Genomic DNA, 15,130 nt, shown 5'->3' with positions numbered 1-15,130 from the left:
CTCACTGGAGGAAATTGACCCAAGTCTCCAACAAAAATCATAGATATACCTAAACAAATTTAAAATAAAAAAACTAATAAGTTGTTTAGATTTATAATGTCTTTAATATTTATGTACTGTACTAAATATGGCATAATATGATAACATGTACTAATAAAAGTAAAGATATGCCTGCAAAGCTTTGGTCTGAACTTTTTGGAAATGCTTGCCTTAATCTTGAATCTATGTTTTCCAACATAGTCTAACCAATGAAGCTCATTTCATCAATCAATATGTATTTGATATGTTTCATTTCCTCTTGGAAACTTGTAAGATGTGATCCTTCTAGCTATGAAAAATCTTTTACTGGTATTCTTAGCTTTGAATGAATAGTGAAAGCTCCAATATTAAATGTTGCAACTCCTGTTGGTACTAGCAAAAGAAGGGGAGAAGGACTCGATAAACATGCATTTTGAAGGGCTTCATGAATGGCAAGTAATCAAATATGACTTTCCTGTTTCTATTGTTCCTTGAATTATTAGGAACAATGGTCCTCTATCTTCATTGGTGCGGTACTGTGTCATAACTATGTTCATTGCCTTTTGTTGTTTATTGCTAAGGGTCGTATAATTGAAGCATTGAGGAATATCATCATATATGAGACATCCATTTTCCTTCATATTTTTTATGAAATTGACTACTCTCATTGTACACTCCTCACCTTGATATTCAATAGACCAATTTGTATTGTTATCAATGTCTCTTCTTCCCAACATATCTATTTCTAATAGTTGCATATTTTGACCATTATGAAGTCTATATATGATTTCCCATTCATTCTCTATAATAGTACTTGCAACAACTTTATCTTCTCCAATATCTGAACCATTATTATTTTTATTTTCCTCTATAATTGTTTCTCTTTGTATATGCCAAGCATTATAACTGAATGACTCCCACTTTTCTATTATGGAGTCAGTATCCACACCAATATCCCCTTCTATGTCACGAAATGGTTTGTATAGTAATAACTTTGTAAAATAGAATTCTGCCCATTTTTTTGAAGCACGCAAAGGAATGGATGTAAATCTTGGAAAAACTCTAACTATAGCTACTTTTTCCCTTTGCTCCCATTTATTTTCTCTTTTTCTTTTAGAATTGTATATCCATGATTTTGCTGCATGAATTAGTGCAATGCCTTCCATAGAAAGAGGCATTTCTTTATATCCATTAATGAAACATTTTGTATTGTCATCATTGTTCTCCTCATTATTCATATGTATAGATTTGAACACTTCATGTGAGACATTTAGATTGAAAAATCTTCTACTACTCTCCATGAGTGGAAGCTCTAACAACATGTGACATGTTTCTTGAGCTCCAATGTCCCTTTCTATCACAATTTCTGTTAGAAGCCTTCTATATGCATGTGCAGCTAAATCATCAAGGTTTTCCATGTTTGAAAGATGCATCAACATCTGGTGGTATGTTTTAGAGCTCTTCTTAGCTTTTAATGTATACTTTGCTATGTATTTAATGATTGCATGTCTGGACAAAACAGGTTGTCAATCTATATTTGCTCTCCATAATTGCAATATGTGACGATTATGTGAGTTAACTCTATCATTATTTATTGTTGGCTCAATTTTTTTTCCCCATGTTCCTATGTCTTCATATAATTTAGATCCAATAAGATTCAATGGCCAAGGAGCATTAGATCTGAAAAGATTATAAGAAGGTGAGTGAATAATTATTTCATTAAATAAATAATATGTTTTACAATAAAAAATATTAATAACTATAATAGTTACCTGCAAACCATCTCTCCTTGTTTTTTGCATAGACATGCACCCTCTCTACAAACTGTGTGACGCTCAACACAGTTTAGTATTTGTTCATAGTCATTATCAATATCCATATTGTTAAGTTGTGTTGTATTTTTGAGACATGGATGTTCACCAAAATTTTGGAATGCCTACAACAAAATAAACATATTCAACATATGTTCATTATATAAATATAGTTTTGAAACAATATGTAATATAATAACAAGATATTTTACAGAAAAACAATTTTAAAACACTTGTATATTTCTTTGATGTGGATCTTCTCTAGGATTCCATGCATGAATAATGTGATGAAAATATTTCTCAACTATTCTTCGTTCCTCCTCATTTGACCAATCAATAATGTCCATATTGGGAGCACCATTGATCCATAAAAATCCATGCACATGTGGAGAACCTCTGTGTTGCCATTCATACCTACACCAAAAATCTTTGACATCCATTCCATTTTCTAGAATTTCTTTTCTGAATACTGTATGTCTTAAATGCATGTAATGTGCAACTATATGAGGATAAATGATAACATTTTGTTTTCTCCAATTTTGAGCTTCTCGCATATTGGTTGGGCATGTTTCGGGCATGAGAGCATGTAGATCAGGCCATTGCATATCTGTTGCACTTAAGGTAAAAAATATTGTTGGAGTGCTAATTTGGTGAAGCATGTCTATCAATTCTGCACGACATTTAGTCCAGTATGACCGTGTCCCCCTTAATGTTGTTCCAAACCACATCAACCTATCAGCTAAATGAGATTTTTGCATTAGTTCCATATGCTCACGTAGCTCATTGATAGTAATGGGCATGTCTTGGATATTTCTTTTCACAAACACTGTAGATGAATTTTGTGCTCGGTGTCTCATTATCATGTTCATCATAAAATATCTAAATCGTGGATGTTTTCCAAACCTATTATCCCTATACGATAAAAAATGCTTGACAAATTCACGTAAATGCACATGCCTCATTCGTGGTTCTAACCAATCACATCCTCCATCAAGGAATAGTGTAGGAAATGCCATGTCTAGTAAACCTGATGTTACATACTCATTGATAGGAGAAACACCAATACCAGGCCAATCAATCAATTATGTTGGTTTTGCATTAGGGTTATTAACCCACATTTGAATTAATTCCATTTCTCTTTGGACATTTGGTGGTTTTGAAGCCATTGATGTAGTGCGCTCTATTGTATTACCTTCATCAATCTCTAATAAAGGACCAACATATGTGAGTTCATTGGTATCTGAGTCAAATTCCATTTGTACTATAGTTAATCTATTAAATACATTTTCATATGTATTCCTTGGTAGGTCATTGAGAGCATTATCATCAATAATAACATCTGAATAAAATTTGTCATGCTCTATTTTGTATTTCAGTGCATTGTAAACATGATCTCTATTGACAGTGAAATTATAATCTGTGCCACACTAATTCCTTCTTCTAACAATAATAATGGGCAAATTTTGTATTGTGTGTGGAAATATCTTTGAAACCTATTGTACATTTTGAGGAAAACTTATGGTGTGACCTTTGTATTTATATTGACCACCTGTTGCATGGGTCACTTGCAGTATTGGGCTTACACGTGCAGTCAACATTTCCTCTACTTGTGTCAATTTTGATAAAATCTCTGCTTGTGGCCCAGGATCCATAATGTTTGAACATGAAAATCTATGAATTCCTCGTTCTTGTCTACATCTGTTACATATAGGACCTTCAAAACTTTAGGATACTTTGATTTCGATATACAATTCTTGACAGACATAACACATCTTTGGGGTTCTAAAATTATCCAGTTGAGATCTAAATTGCATTTAGAATCTTTTGAAATCAAATTGAACTAAATCGTTACAATTGTGTACATTGTGGACTCTACACTGAACACCTAAATTCATCTGTAATGAATTTCCCTATTGACGTGTTTTTGGAACACGATCTATTGAGACTAAATTTTCATGTTCATCATTGAACTAAATAGTTCCATTAAAGTGAGGATGGGCAGTCTCATTTGTTTCGGCATGATCCTCTTGTCTTTGTTGACCTTGAGAATTAGAGGTTTGTGCAGGTGTCGTTTGATGATCATTTCTCTGTAGACTTGTATCCTCACTATTCTGAACTTCAAATTGATTTACACTTGGATTTTTATTTTTCTAGCATATCGTTCTCTATCAGCTTGATTGCGCTTTCTTTTTTGCTCTTCTATCTGAGAGCCTATTTGTTGTTCTCTTCTTTGTGCACGATAGTTTCTATGATACTCCCTTTGGTATTCTCTTATATATAGTCTACATTGGTCTTCTGATTCAAAATTTTGTTTTGGACGTCCCATAGCTGATATTGACAAAATATAATAACAAAAAACAAAGTATATTTTAATGCGGTTGATAAAAATATGATTAAATATATACTTCTATATAATTCATGACTAATAATTCATCTATTTGTTTCAATAAGTGTTTGTATTTGTAGAATAGATGCTTACTTATGAGAGACACACTTAGTTTTTAATTGATTAAGTAATACTGTTACAAAAAAAATGAATAAGAATATAAAAGTATATTTACATTGATCTGGTGCGACAAACATTACAAACAATTTATTTATAGGTATTTTTTGCAAGTACATGAATACAAAGAAGCCTTGGTGTTAATATCTACTTGTTCAAGCGATGTAAGAAATCATCTCATAAAAGTTGAGAGTTGAACAATTTATTTAGTTGTGATTTTTGTAACTACACAAACACAAAGAACCCTATTACAATATCTTATTCTTCAAGTAATTTAAGAAATCATCATGTAATATTTTATTGTTCCCTAAATCATAATACTTATCATAATACATCTCTTTGACAAATACTTGAATGCTTCTTATTTTGCATGCTGCTTTTTTGATGAAGGATACTATTTCTGTCGATACATGGATGTTTGTCTCATCAAGATCATGTATATGCTTTACTAGGTTCTCAATATTAGTTACCATCTTTGTGAAATGGCCACACATGTTTTTCATTACATGTTCAATGGGTTTTTCTATGTACCCATTTGAACCTCTGGAAATCGTAGGACTTGATGGAGGTGGTCCATTTACGGTGTCTTATGTATCTAATATTTGTATGACATTGTTGTTTTCATTGTAGCACAAGTCCATTGTATATCTAACCTATGAATATAATTGAAATTTATATCATGTAAACTATCAACTTCAGAATTCAAATCTCTATATAATGACATAGAAATATAGTACAATGTAAGAAATTTATTTATTATAATAATAACTGAAAATATTATTGAAGAAAGAGAATCGATATAAAGCACCTAGATAATGACCTTTAAATTAATCAAATGCATTGTATGAGCAATATAGTAGATACCTACAATTTGAAATAGAAAAATATAGTATTAGTCCTGAAGATATTGTGATTTTGTGCATGTGATTTATTTGAATAAAATATTTATATTAAACTAACAAATTCAAAAAATTAATAATTTAATGATTAAATAAGATTATAGTATAATTTAAAAAATCCTAAACTATTTAAGATAAATAGATATTAAATAAAGCTAAGAATTAACAAACTAAATAAAATATGTTAAAAGTTTGTTATAAAGTGAAAATGAAAAATAATATTAAATTTATTTTCTATGTATATCTTATATGAGTGAAAGTTAATTTTCAATTAATTAAGAAATAAAAAATTGAAAAGATAACACCTAATGATTACAAAATTATAACATTTTTTACACTAATTAAAAACTGAAAAATAGAAAAACCACAAACACATAAATCTAAAATGGCAAAAAAAAAATTCTGCCTAATATCTAAGATGGTCTTATAATATATTAAAAAAAAATTGTAAGGAAATTTTTTAAATTATTTTTGTATGTAGATGCTATATAAGTCAAAAATACTTTTCAATTAATATATTCTAAATAATTTGCAAAGATAACGTGATACGATTAAAAAATTAAATAATTCTTTACAGTAAAAAAATAGAAAATAGATAAACCAAAAAAATGTAAATCTAACACAGCAAAAAAAGTCAACAAAAAAAATTGTTGTAAAGAGAATGATGGGCGAATTGATTCAAGCATACAATTGATATTCTCATCAGTTTTTCTTTGAATTTTATTTGGGAGAAGAATTGCAAATGAAGAAAAATAGAATAAATTAGGGAATCAACTTATTCAATAAAACATATTAAGTTATATACATATATAATAGAGCAGAAAATAAAATAAATAGATAATTTGAGTGTTGAAAAACATGTGTGACTATTTCACAGAGATGGTAACTGATATTAAGTGTTGAAAAAGATTGTTGTAAAATGATACATTTGAACAAAACGTATTTAGAATATTAAGAAAAAAGAACTAATTCACTAACCTGTGTGCTCGATTTCTGTGAGGCTATTGTGTGTGAAGAGGTAATGGTAGATTTACCATTTATAAGATTTGTTTGAGTAACAATGTATCTAATTTTGTGAAAAAATGATGACACATTGCAAGTAGTTGAAGGGTTCAAATGGAGAAGTGGACTTGTCAGCCACAAGTATTTAATTTTGATTTGTAGTTGCAATTGAAAATTAATGACAGAGTGCAAGTCTACCATTTCAAAAAAATCAAATAATATTAGAAATTTCTAATATTTCGCAATTTACTCACATTTCACTATTTTCATGTAGAAATATTCGATGGGTAGATCAGATAATATCTGTATTAAAAGTCATCCCAGATTGATTGGATTCAATCACTGCCATGGGCGTTAAAATGAAAAGTCGACTGCTATCAATCATCCTGGATTGATTGGATTCAATCCCCGCCACACACGTTAAAATAGAAAGCCAACTGCTGCTTACTTTGTTATTAAGACTGCCACCTGTCACATAAGCTGATTTAAATCTGTAGTTGGGGTGGGTAAATTCCCCTCCTTATCTAGATTAGCCCCCCAGCCTACTATTCTCCTGTTGTGCCAATAGTTGTTGACCGGCGTAATAAAATGGTGTTCATTAATTAACTATCACACACATAAGTTTTTTTTTTATTGACACGAAAAGGACTATGATCCTTCTTCCGTTTTTGCCATTGTAGTGACGCCTATCGACGTAAATATGTATATGTATATGTACATATATAAAATTAAACTAGTTTCACATTAGAAATTTATATACATTAATAAAATCATCATAAAATTATATGTGTGTGTGTGTGTGTTGATTTCAACTTATACATATATTATATATTTTATCTTATTTCTCATTTTATCTACATATTAAAAATACTTATGCAAAACTAATTTAACTTTATATATTAGTATATTTAAATATTTTATTTATGTATATAAATTACTTAGCAAACTAGTTATAAGATTAAACTAGTTTCACATTATAATTTTATATGTACATCGATAAAATCATCATAGAAGTATATATGTGTGTGTGTTGATTTCAACTTATACATATATTATATATTTTATGTTATTTTTGATTTTATCTACATATAAAAAATACTTATGCAAAACTAATTTAACTTTATTAGTATATTTAATTATCTTATTTATGTATATAAATTACTAAGCAAAATAGTTATAAGATTAAACTAGTTTCACATTAGAAATTTACATACATCAATAAAATCATCATAGAATTATATATATGTGTGTTGATTTTAATTTATACATATATTATATATTTTATCTTATTTCTCATTTTATCTACATATAAAAAATACTTATGAAAAACTAATTTAACTTTATTAATATATTTAAATATTTTATTTATGTATATAAATTACTTAACAAATTAGTTATAGGATTAAACTAATTCCACATTAGGGATTTATATACATGGATAAAAGCATATAGAATTATATATATGTGTGTTGATTTCAACTTATACATATATTATATATTTTACGTTATTTATGTGTTTGTTTCAAAATTGGCAAAATGTAATTAGAATACCAGACTTCTAATTTTGTCTCAAAACTTCCCACTAGCAACTAGGAATTGAAAATCAAAACCTGCTTGTGCTTTTTGAGGAGTGTAAAAAATTTAGATTGGACTAACTCTTGGAGTCTACATTCAATTCCAAACTTATGCATAAAAATGTATCTTTCTACTCATCTTTGAGTGAAACAAATGGTACAAGTAAAATTCCGAAAATAGGAATGAAGATTTGCAAAACTTTGATTTGGCTAAAATGAAATTTGTAGAAAACTCGATTTCTACAATTCCACGAACACACGAACCCATATACATTGATAAAATCATCATAGAATTGTGTGTGCGTGTGTGCATGTATGTGTGTGTGTTGATAACCCATATACATCAATAAAATCATCATAGAATTTTATATATATATATATATGTTGATAACCCATATACATCGATAAAATCATCATAGAATTATATATGTGTTGATTTCAACTTATACTATATTATATATTTTATCTTATTTCTGATATTTTATTTTATTAGTATATCTAAATATTTTGTCTCTGTATATAAATTACTCAGCAAACTAGTTTAACCATTATTTGTTTTATATATTATATATTTATGTATGTATGAAGGCCATAGAAATGCGAACTGAACTGAACTGAGACAGTTGAATGGCAGGGATGAATATCAATGGACAGTTTGTTTGATCCAAATCGAACCGAAAAAAATCTCCCTACAGCTGCTGCAGCTTCATTCAATTTATACCAGGAAAACAACAAAATCGAAAAGCATCGGATTTGTAGCTGGAGAATCGGAGTCAAGATTTTCGCAGCACTTTAAACGAAATTTTTTGCTTCTGATCTGATCGCAGGATCGAAATCCCGATTTTGATTCGGAAATCGAATTTGATCTGTTCAAAGCTTTGAAAAAACAAATTATATTTTCAAGTGCATGAATCGGACTGGTTTCGGGGCGTAAGGGTTTCCGGCAAAACCCTGCACAAAATATAGCAGATCAGCTAATCATATGCGAACGAAAATCGGCCAAAATTTGTCAACGGTAATCTGATCCATCGCAAGCAACTAACGACTTGAGGATTCGAGATTTCCGAGCTGAAAGGGGGAAAAATGATATCTTTACCTAAAGTTCTCTTTTGTACGCAAAATTTGTGAATGATTTGAGTTAAGGTTTCGTAAGTTGCGTGATTCGAACCGAAGACTCGTTTCCCGGCGTTAGATAGGGTTCCCGGACAAAATATAGCCGATCGGCTAACCATTTTCGAGTGAAAATCGGCGAAATTCGTCAGCGATTATCCGATCCATTGTAAAAAACGACTTTAAGTAAACGAAATGCTTCGAGATTTCAGAACTAAAAGGTCAAGAAAAATTTTCATTTTAACGAACATATTCGAAGAGGTAGGGTTTCGTAAGTTGCGCGACTCGAACTGAAGACCTCGTACTTGAGGAAAAATGAGTGCCAGCGCGGCTGTTCCAGGAAAGCCAGAATGGCTGAGCACTGGAGACAACGCATGGCAGATGACGGCGGCAACTATCGTGGGAATGCAATCGGTGCCGGGGCTCGTCATTCTGTATGGCAGCATCGTGAAGAAGAAATGGGCCATCAATTCGGCTTTCATGGCGCTCTATGCATTTGCGGCCGTGCTGGTGCTGTGGATGCTGTATGCTTATGATCTCTCCTTCAATCCTACTCATACTATCATTCCCAAATTCTGGGGAAGGCCGGAGGTTTTGGCATTGGGGCAAAAACAGCTTCTTGACGAGTGGCCTGGCTATGGATTGCCCAGCGCTACGAATGTGTTCTTCCAGTTCGTGTTTGCGGCCATTACGCTCATTCTGGTGGCCGGATCTCTTCTGGGAAGGATGAATTTTCAGGCTTGGATGTTGTTTGTGCCGCTCTGGCTCACTTTCTCCTACTCCATTGGAGCTTATGCTCTCTGGACTGGATTCTTTCACACCGAGATTGTAACTGTGGATTTTGCTGGAGGTTATGTGATCCATCTTTCTTCGGGCATTGCAGGCTTCACGGCGGCCTATTGGGTGAGTTGTTTGATTTTGAGTTTTTTTAGTTTGAGTTTGATCTCGAAATTACAAGTGTTGTAAATTACTATTTATGAAGCTATTTTGAGTTTTTGAATAGAGTTTGATCTCGAAACTACAAGTGCTGTAAATTGCTACTCGTGAAGTTACAAGAACTGTGAATTGCTATTTATGAAATATGAGTCATCGAGTTTGACTTGAGAATTATACAAATAGCTATACGGGTCTAATCAACTTCAATAATATAGCTTTTCAATTGAATTCAATGACCTAGATTTCATGAGCAAGGGCTATATGATCCATTTTGAAATAAGGTTCAAGTCAAACTCAATGGTCCACCTTACATGAGTAGTGGTCAAAGTCAAACTCACCAATCCATGCTATATGAGTAGTGGCTCATAAGTAATGTTTCAAGTCAAACTCCATGATCCACCTTATAGGAGTAGTGGTGTGAGGCAAACCCAATGATCCATGTTACAAGAGTAGTAGTTCATAAAAACCACAACTTATATGGATCTTTGAGTAAACACGGATCATTGAGTTTGACTCAAAAAACTATATCAACCAAGAAACTATATCAACTATGAACCACTACTAATGAAACATGGATCATTGAGTTAATACACAAATCACTCCTCATAAAAGAGGTTCATTTCTTGTTTGACTCAAAAACTCCACAAACACTATTCATAAATATAGATAATTTGCTCATTTCATTCAAAAACACAACACACTACTCATAAATATAAGTCATTGAGTTTGACTTGAAAACTAAGACTTAAATTTGTGATAAAAGTATTATAATAATAGAATGAAACTATAATAAAGTAATAAAAGATACTAAAAGATAATACGTGATATTTAAATATATACATCAAAAATTTTATTAGTATAGTGAAAACATACTAATAGTATTCTTTGTCTCATGACCAAAATTAATGGTATTAAAATAAATCTTATATACAAACTTTAATAATGACTTTTGAACTATTTGATTGAATTTTCCTAAGAAATATAATTATATTAACTACATTTTTTCTTTGAAGATATTTTTTATATTATTATAAAATATTTGTTGATATAGTATGAGAAGAAATTTTTATAATTACATCACTTTCAATTATTTTATTATTTTTATTTCATCACAATTTTATATGATTATATATTATTGCATTAGTATCATTAATTACATAATTAATAGATTAGATTTTTGAATTCATATTTAATCTATAATTCTCTACATTCAAGAACATTTCTTTCTTTCTTAGAGACACTACTAATAATTAAAAGATCAATTAACAAAAAATAGACACACAACTTTTTAAGTAGATACTAGGATACATGTTATTTCAATTCAATTGTAGTATCTATTTTGTTTAGGTATATTATTTATTATTTTTTAATGAAAAGCTATTTAATTTGTAAAAGTTTGAAAATTTTGAGTATAAATTATTTATTGAGTTTTTCATTTTTAATAATTATTTGAGTTTTATAAATTATAGAAATATTATACACATAATTAATTACAAAATCTATAATTTAAAATCATAATAATTTTAATATATTTTATTTTCTTCTTTATTTTATTGATTTTGTCATTTAATAAGAACTTGCACTATATTTATTTTTAAAATTTTGATCATATATTAATCATTTGACATATAACTAGTTATCAATTTAAAATTTAATTATTTTTCTTAATGCACACATACTATTTTAATCTAAATTAAGTATCATATTTTTCATAAAATTTTAAGTAAATACTTGTATTTCTTTTCAATTGCCCATACATTTTTTACCAATTAATTCAACAAAATAAAGTCTCAATTGACATTTTTTGCTAATGTTAATTGTTCAATAACATAATGGTTTAATTGTTCCTTGATTCAAGTTTAAAATCTTATATAAGAACTTTTTTTTTAATAACAATACATTTTTAGTAAAACGATGATTGTGTATTTTCAAATCTTCCTTCTCCATCCATTCCACAAGTAGAACTTTCATACTCGTCGTTCCAATTACCTCTCCATCGTATTCGAGCATTTTACATATAGATATTTAATACCTTTAGTGTTCCTTAATACCTCAATGGTAAAGCATCTTACTATTAACAATTGATCATGGATATAATCATATTTAAGAGGAGTCTTTTTTTATAGTAATGCATTAATCAACTCTAGTAAAATTGTAAATCTTCTTTGTAAAACATCACAACATAAGAAAACAAAGACCAATTAACAAGAAAGTGTGAAGTTCTTAAGATGGCAAGTTTTTAAGATGACATTTATGATACATCCTTACTTTAATGGCTCACCATTAAGATCAAATCTTACATCTAGCCAAGGATTTTTTATTTATTTTTTAATATAATGAATGGTGAAAGCATCAAATCTCTAATCTTGTGGGTGGTTACAGGTGGGCCCTAGGTCAACTAAAGATAGAGGACAGTTTCCTCCCAATAATGTAGTGTTGATGTTGGCAGGGGCAGGTATGTTGTGGCTTGGATGGTCAGGCTTCAATGGAGGAGCTCCCCTTGCTGCAAATCAAATTGCTTCTTTGGCAGTCCTCAACACACATGTTTGCACTGCCACTAGTCTCGTAACCTGGTTATGCCTTGATATGTTTGTATTTGGAAAGCCTTCAGTCGTGGGTGCAATACAAGGAATGATCACCGGTCTTGTTTGCATTACTCCTGGAGCAGGTTATACACTACATTTTTCATTTATTCTTTCTTCTTCACATGTACCCAATACACAAATATAGGGTTAGACTTACCTGATTTCATTGTTTTATGTGTATTTCTCTTTCTTTCTTGGTTTCTTACACCCATCTATTTGATCTTAAAATATAATTTTATAGTTAACATCTTACAAGTAAGATATTTATTATGACAAGTTAAATTATGATATTGTTATCATGACTCAACTATGTAGTTTCGAGTCAAACACGTTGACCTATGTTTATTAGTAGTGATTCACATAATCTTTGTCTCATGATAATGAATGGTACATTAGCGCACATTATATTTATGACCATTCATTCTCATGAGAGATGCATTCTTGTGAACCACTACTCATGAAACATAGGTCGATAAATCTGACTTGAATCTAATGGAAGCAATGTTTATACCCAATGATTGCTAAATGTATTATTTACAAGAACTTTATGAGTAGTGGTTCAAAATAAGCCATGTCTCGTTACACCAAACATAGGCCAATGAGAGATGGGTTATTGTGAACTATTATGCATAAAGCATGGGTGAATGAGTTTGAAAATTCCTTCTCATGAGATCCAATATTCATAAAACACGTGTCAATTAGACTAGCTCAAAAACTATTTTCTTGAATCTTAATAGCAACATCCTAATCCCGCATGTAACATCTATTTCCTTGACAAATATGTGACAATTTTCACTACAAGTCAAAGTTATGATATTGCTATTAGGATTCAATTGTGTAGTTTTCAAATCAAACTCATTGGCCCATGTTTCATGAGGAGTGGTTCAAAAGAACTCATCTCTCATGAGAATGAATTAGCAAATTCATTCACCCATGTTTCATGCAGAGTAATTCACAAGAACCCATCTCTCATGGACTTGTGTTTGGGGTAACGAGAGATGGATTCTTGTGAACTGCTACTTGAAAAGTTCTTGTGAATCATTGCTTGTAAAGTTCTTGTATAGTAGTTCATAAGAACCCATCTCTCATGGACTCATGTTTTGGGTAATGAAAGATGGATTCTTGTGAACCACTACTTATAAAGTTTTTGTGAACCATTGATAGTAAAGTTCTTGTGAATGATAGTATTATCACTCATTGTATGTGTGAACATTCATTCTTATATGAGACAAATTCTTGTAAACCACAAGTTATGATACATAGGTCAATGAGTTCAACTTGAAAACAACTTAGACATACATCATCATCCTTTCTAAATGAAGAACTAATGTGTTACATGCAATTGCAGGAGTTGTGCAATCATGGGCAGCCATGGTGATGGGACTATTATCAGGAAGCATTCCATGGATGACAATGATGGTACTTCACAAGCGCCTCTTCTTTCTCCGGAAGGTGGATGACACATTGGGAATGCTCCACACTCATGCTGTGGCAGGGCTTCTTGGGGGCATTCTTTCAGGGGTGTTTGCCCACCCCACCTTGTGTGACATTTACTTCTCAGTGGATCCAAAACCAATAGGCTTCATCTATGGAGCACGCCACTATGAGAATGACAATGGGCGTTTTCAGCGATCAGGTCCAAGGCAGTTGGGTTATCAGGCCTTGGCCGCATTGTTTATCATTGGTCTCAACGTTGTTGTGACGAGCATCATATGCCTTGTGATCAAAGTAATTGTTCCTCTTCGTATGTCTGATAAGGCACTTGATATTGGAGATGATGCAGCTCATGGAGAAGAGGCCTACGCTATTTGGGGTGATGGTGACGCATTCAGAAGTACTAGCAAGCATGAAGCCGAGGAGACTGCCACCAAATGGGGCTTCTCATTATAAGAATCTCATGTTTGGTCTTATTCATTATTACAACCACATATTCTATACGTGCATAATAGTAATAATAATAAAAGCAGACATGGGGAAAGATGTCACCCTACAAATATGAGTAGGAATGTATACTTGAGATAAAGGATTATAGGTGATTTGGGTTTGTTTCTAAGTAGATGAAAATAATGGGGTTTGGGAGTTTAGATTACGATACAATGAATTCCTGATGTTTGCAAGTTTAGTCCTTTCAGTATATATAAAGTGTGCATATTATCATTCACATTTTGGTCTTAGTGTAATAGCTTGTCTTCATGGTTTCCTTTTGCTTTCTAGTGATTGGAGTTGATGCTCATGATGGAAGCGGATTTACATTTTCAATTCATTCTTTAAAAAAATAAGTTTGGAAAGTTGAATCAGGGTTTCATGTTCTTGCAATCAATCATAATCATGAGATTAATTATGTTAGTTATAGAATTTCAAAAATTAAAAAAATGCTTATTCAAAAACTATCAACTTCACATTATTTAGCTTTGTATTAGAACAATTGTTTGATATATTACATTGTATGAACTAAATTATAACTATTGGCAGTTCTTAGCGGGTGGATAATGAAGTTAACAAGAGTTTTGTTCGAGCTTGAGTCCCTATCTCTTGTGAAGAGTGAAAAATACATTTAGGAAGAAAAAAAAAATGCCAGATACAAAGATTGATAGTGGTAAAAATAAGAGTTTGTGAATCTAAATATAAGTAGATAGATTTAATTTAATCGAGAAAGAGGGGGGTGCTACAAACAATGTTGACTGTAGACAAA

The 15,130-nt window shown here is 31.0% G+C and overlaps 1 protein-coding gene across 1 annotated transcript; it reads left to right on the top strand.

Annotated features, from left to right (window-relative positions):
* Positions 1–8,419: 8,419 nt before the first annotated feature.
* On the top strand, positions 8,420–14,601 carry LOC149571449 (ammonium transporter 2 member 5-like). Its single transcript, XM_089809193.1, has 3 exons — positions 8,420–9,820; positions 12,236–12,521; positions 13,787–14,601. The coding sequence occupies exons 1-3, from the start codon at positions 9,233–9,235 to the stop codon at positions 14,326–14,328; spliced, it is 1,416 nt and encodes a 471-aa protein (XP_089665319.1). The 5' UTR covers positions 8,420–9,232; the 3' UTR covers positions 14,329–14,601.
* The last annotated feature ends 529 nt before the right edge of the window (positions 14,602–15,130 follow it).

This window comes from Cupressus sempervirens, chromosome 2 (assembly GCF_028749045.1).
Source record: "Cupressus sempervirens isolate cs-2001-9-10 chromosome 2, ASM2874904v1, whole genome shotgun sequence".
In the NCBI taxonomy this organism is placed as follows: domain Eukaryota; kingdom Viridiplantae; phylum Streptophyta; class Pinopsida; order Cupressales; family Cupressaceae; genus Cupressus; species Cupressus sempervirens.
The sequence above is the reverse complement of the archived record's forward strand: the minus strand, read 5'-3'. Positions and strand labels throughout refer to the sequence as shown.

Bases quoted from the DNA above. Each gene is read 5' to 3' on its own strand.
- LOC149571449 (XM_089809193.1), top strand. From the start codon at position 9,233: ATGAGTGCCAGCGCGGCTGTTCCAGGAAAGCCAGAATGGCTGAGCACT. The intron at 9,821-12,235 runs GTGAGTTGTTTG...GGGTGGTTACAG, and splicing joins GCTTCACGGCGGCCTATTGG to GTGGGCCCTAGGTCAACTAA. The intron at 12,522-13,786 runs GTTATACACTAC...ATGCAATTGCAG, and splicing joins TTGCATTACTCCTGGAGCAG to GAGTTGTGCAATCATGGGCA.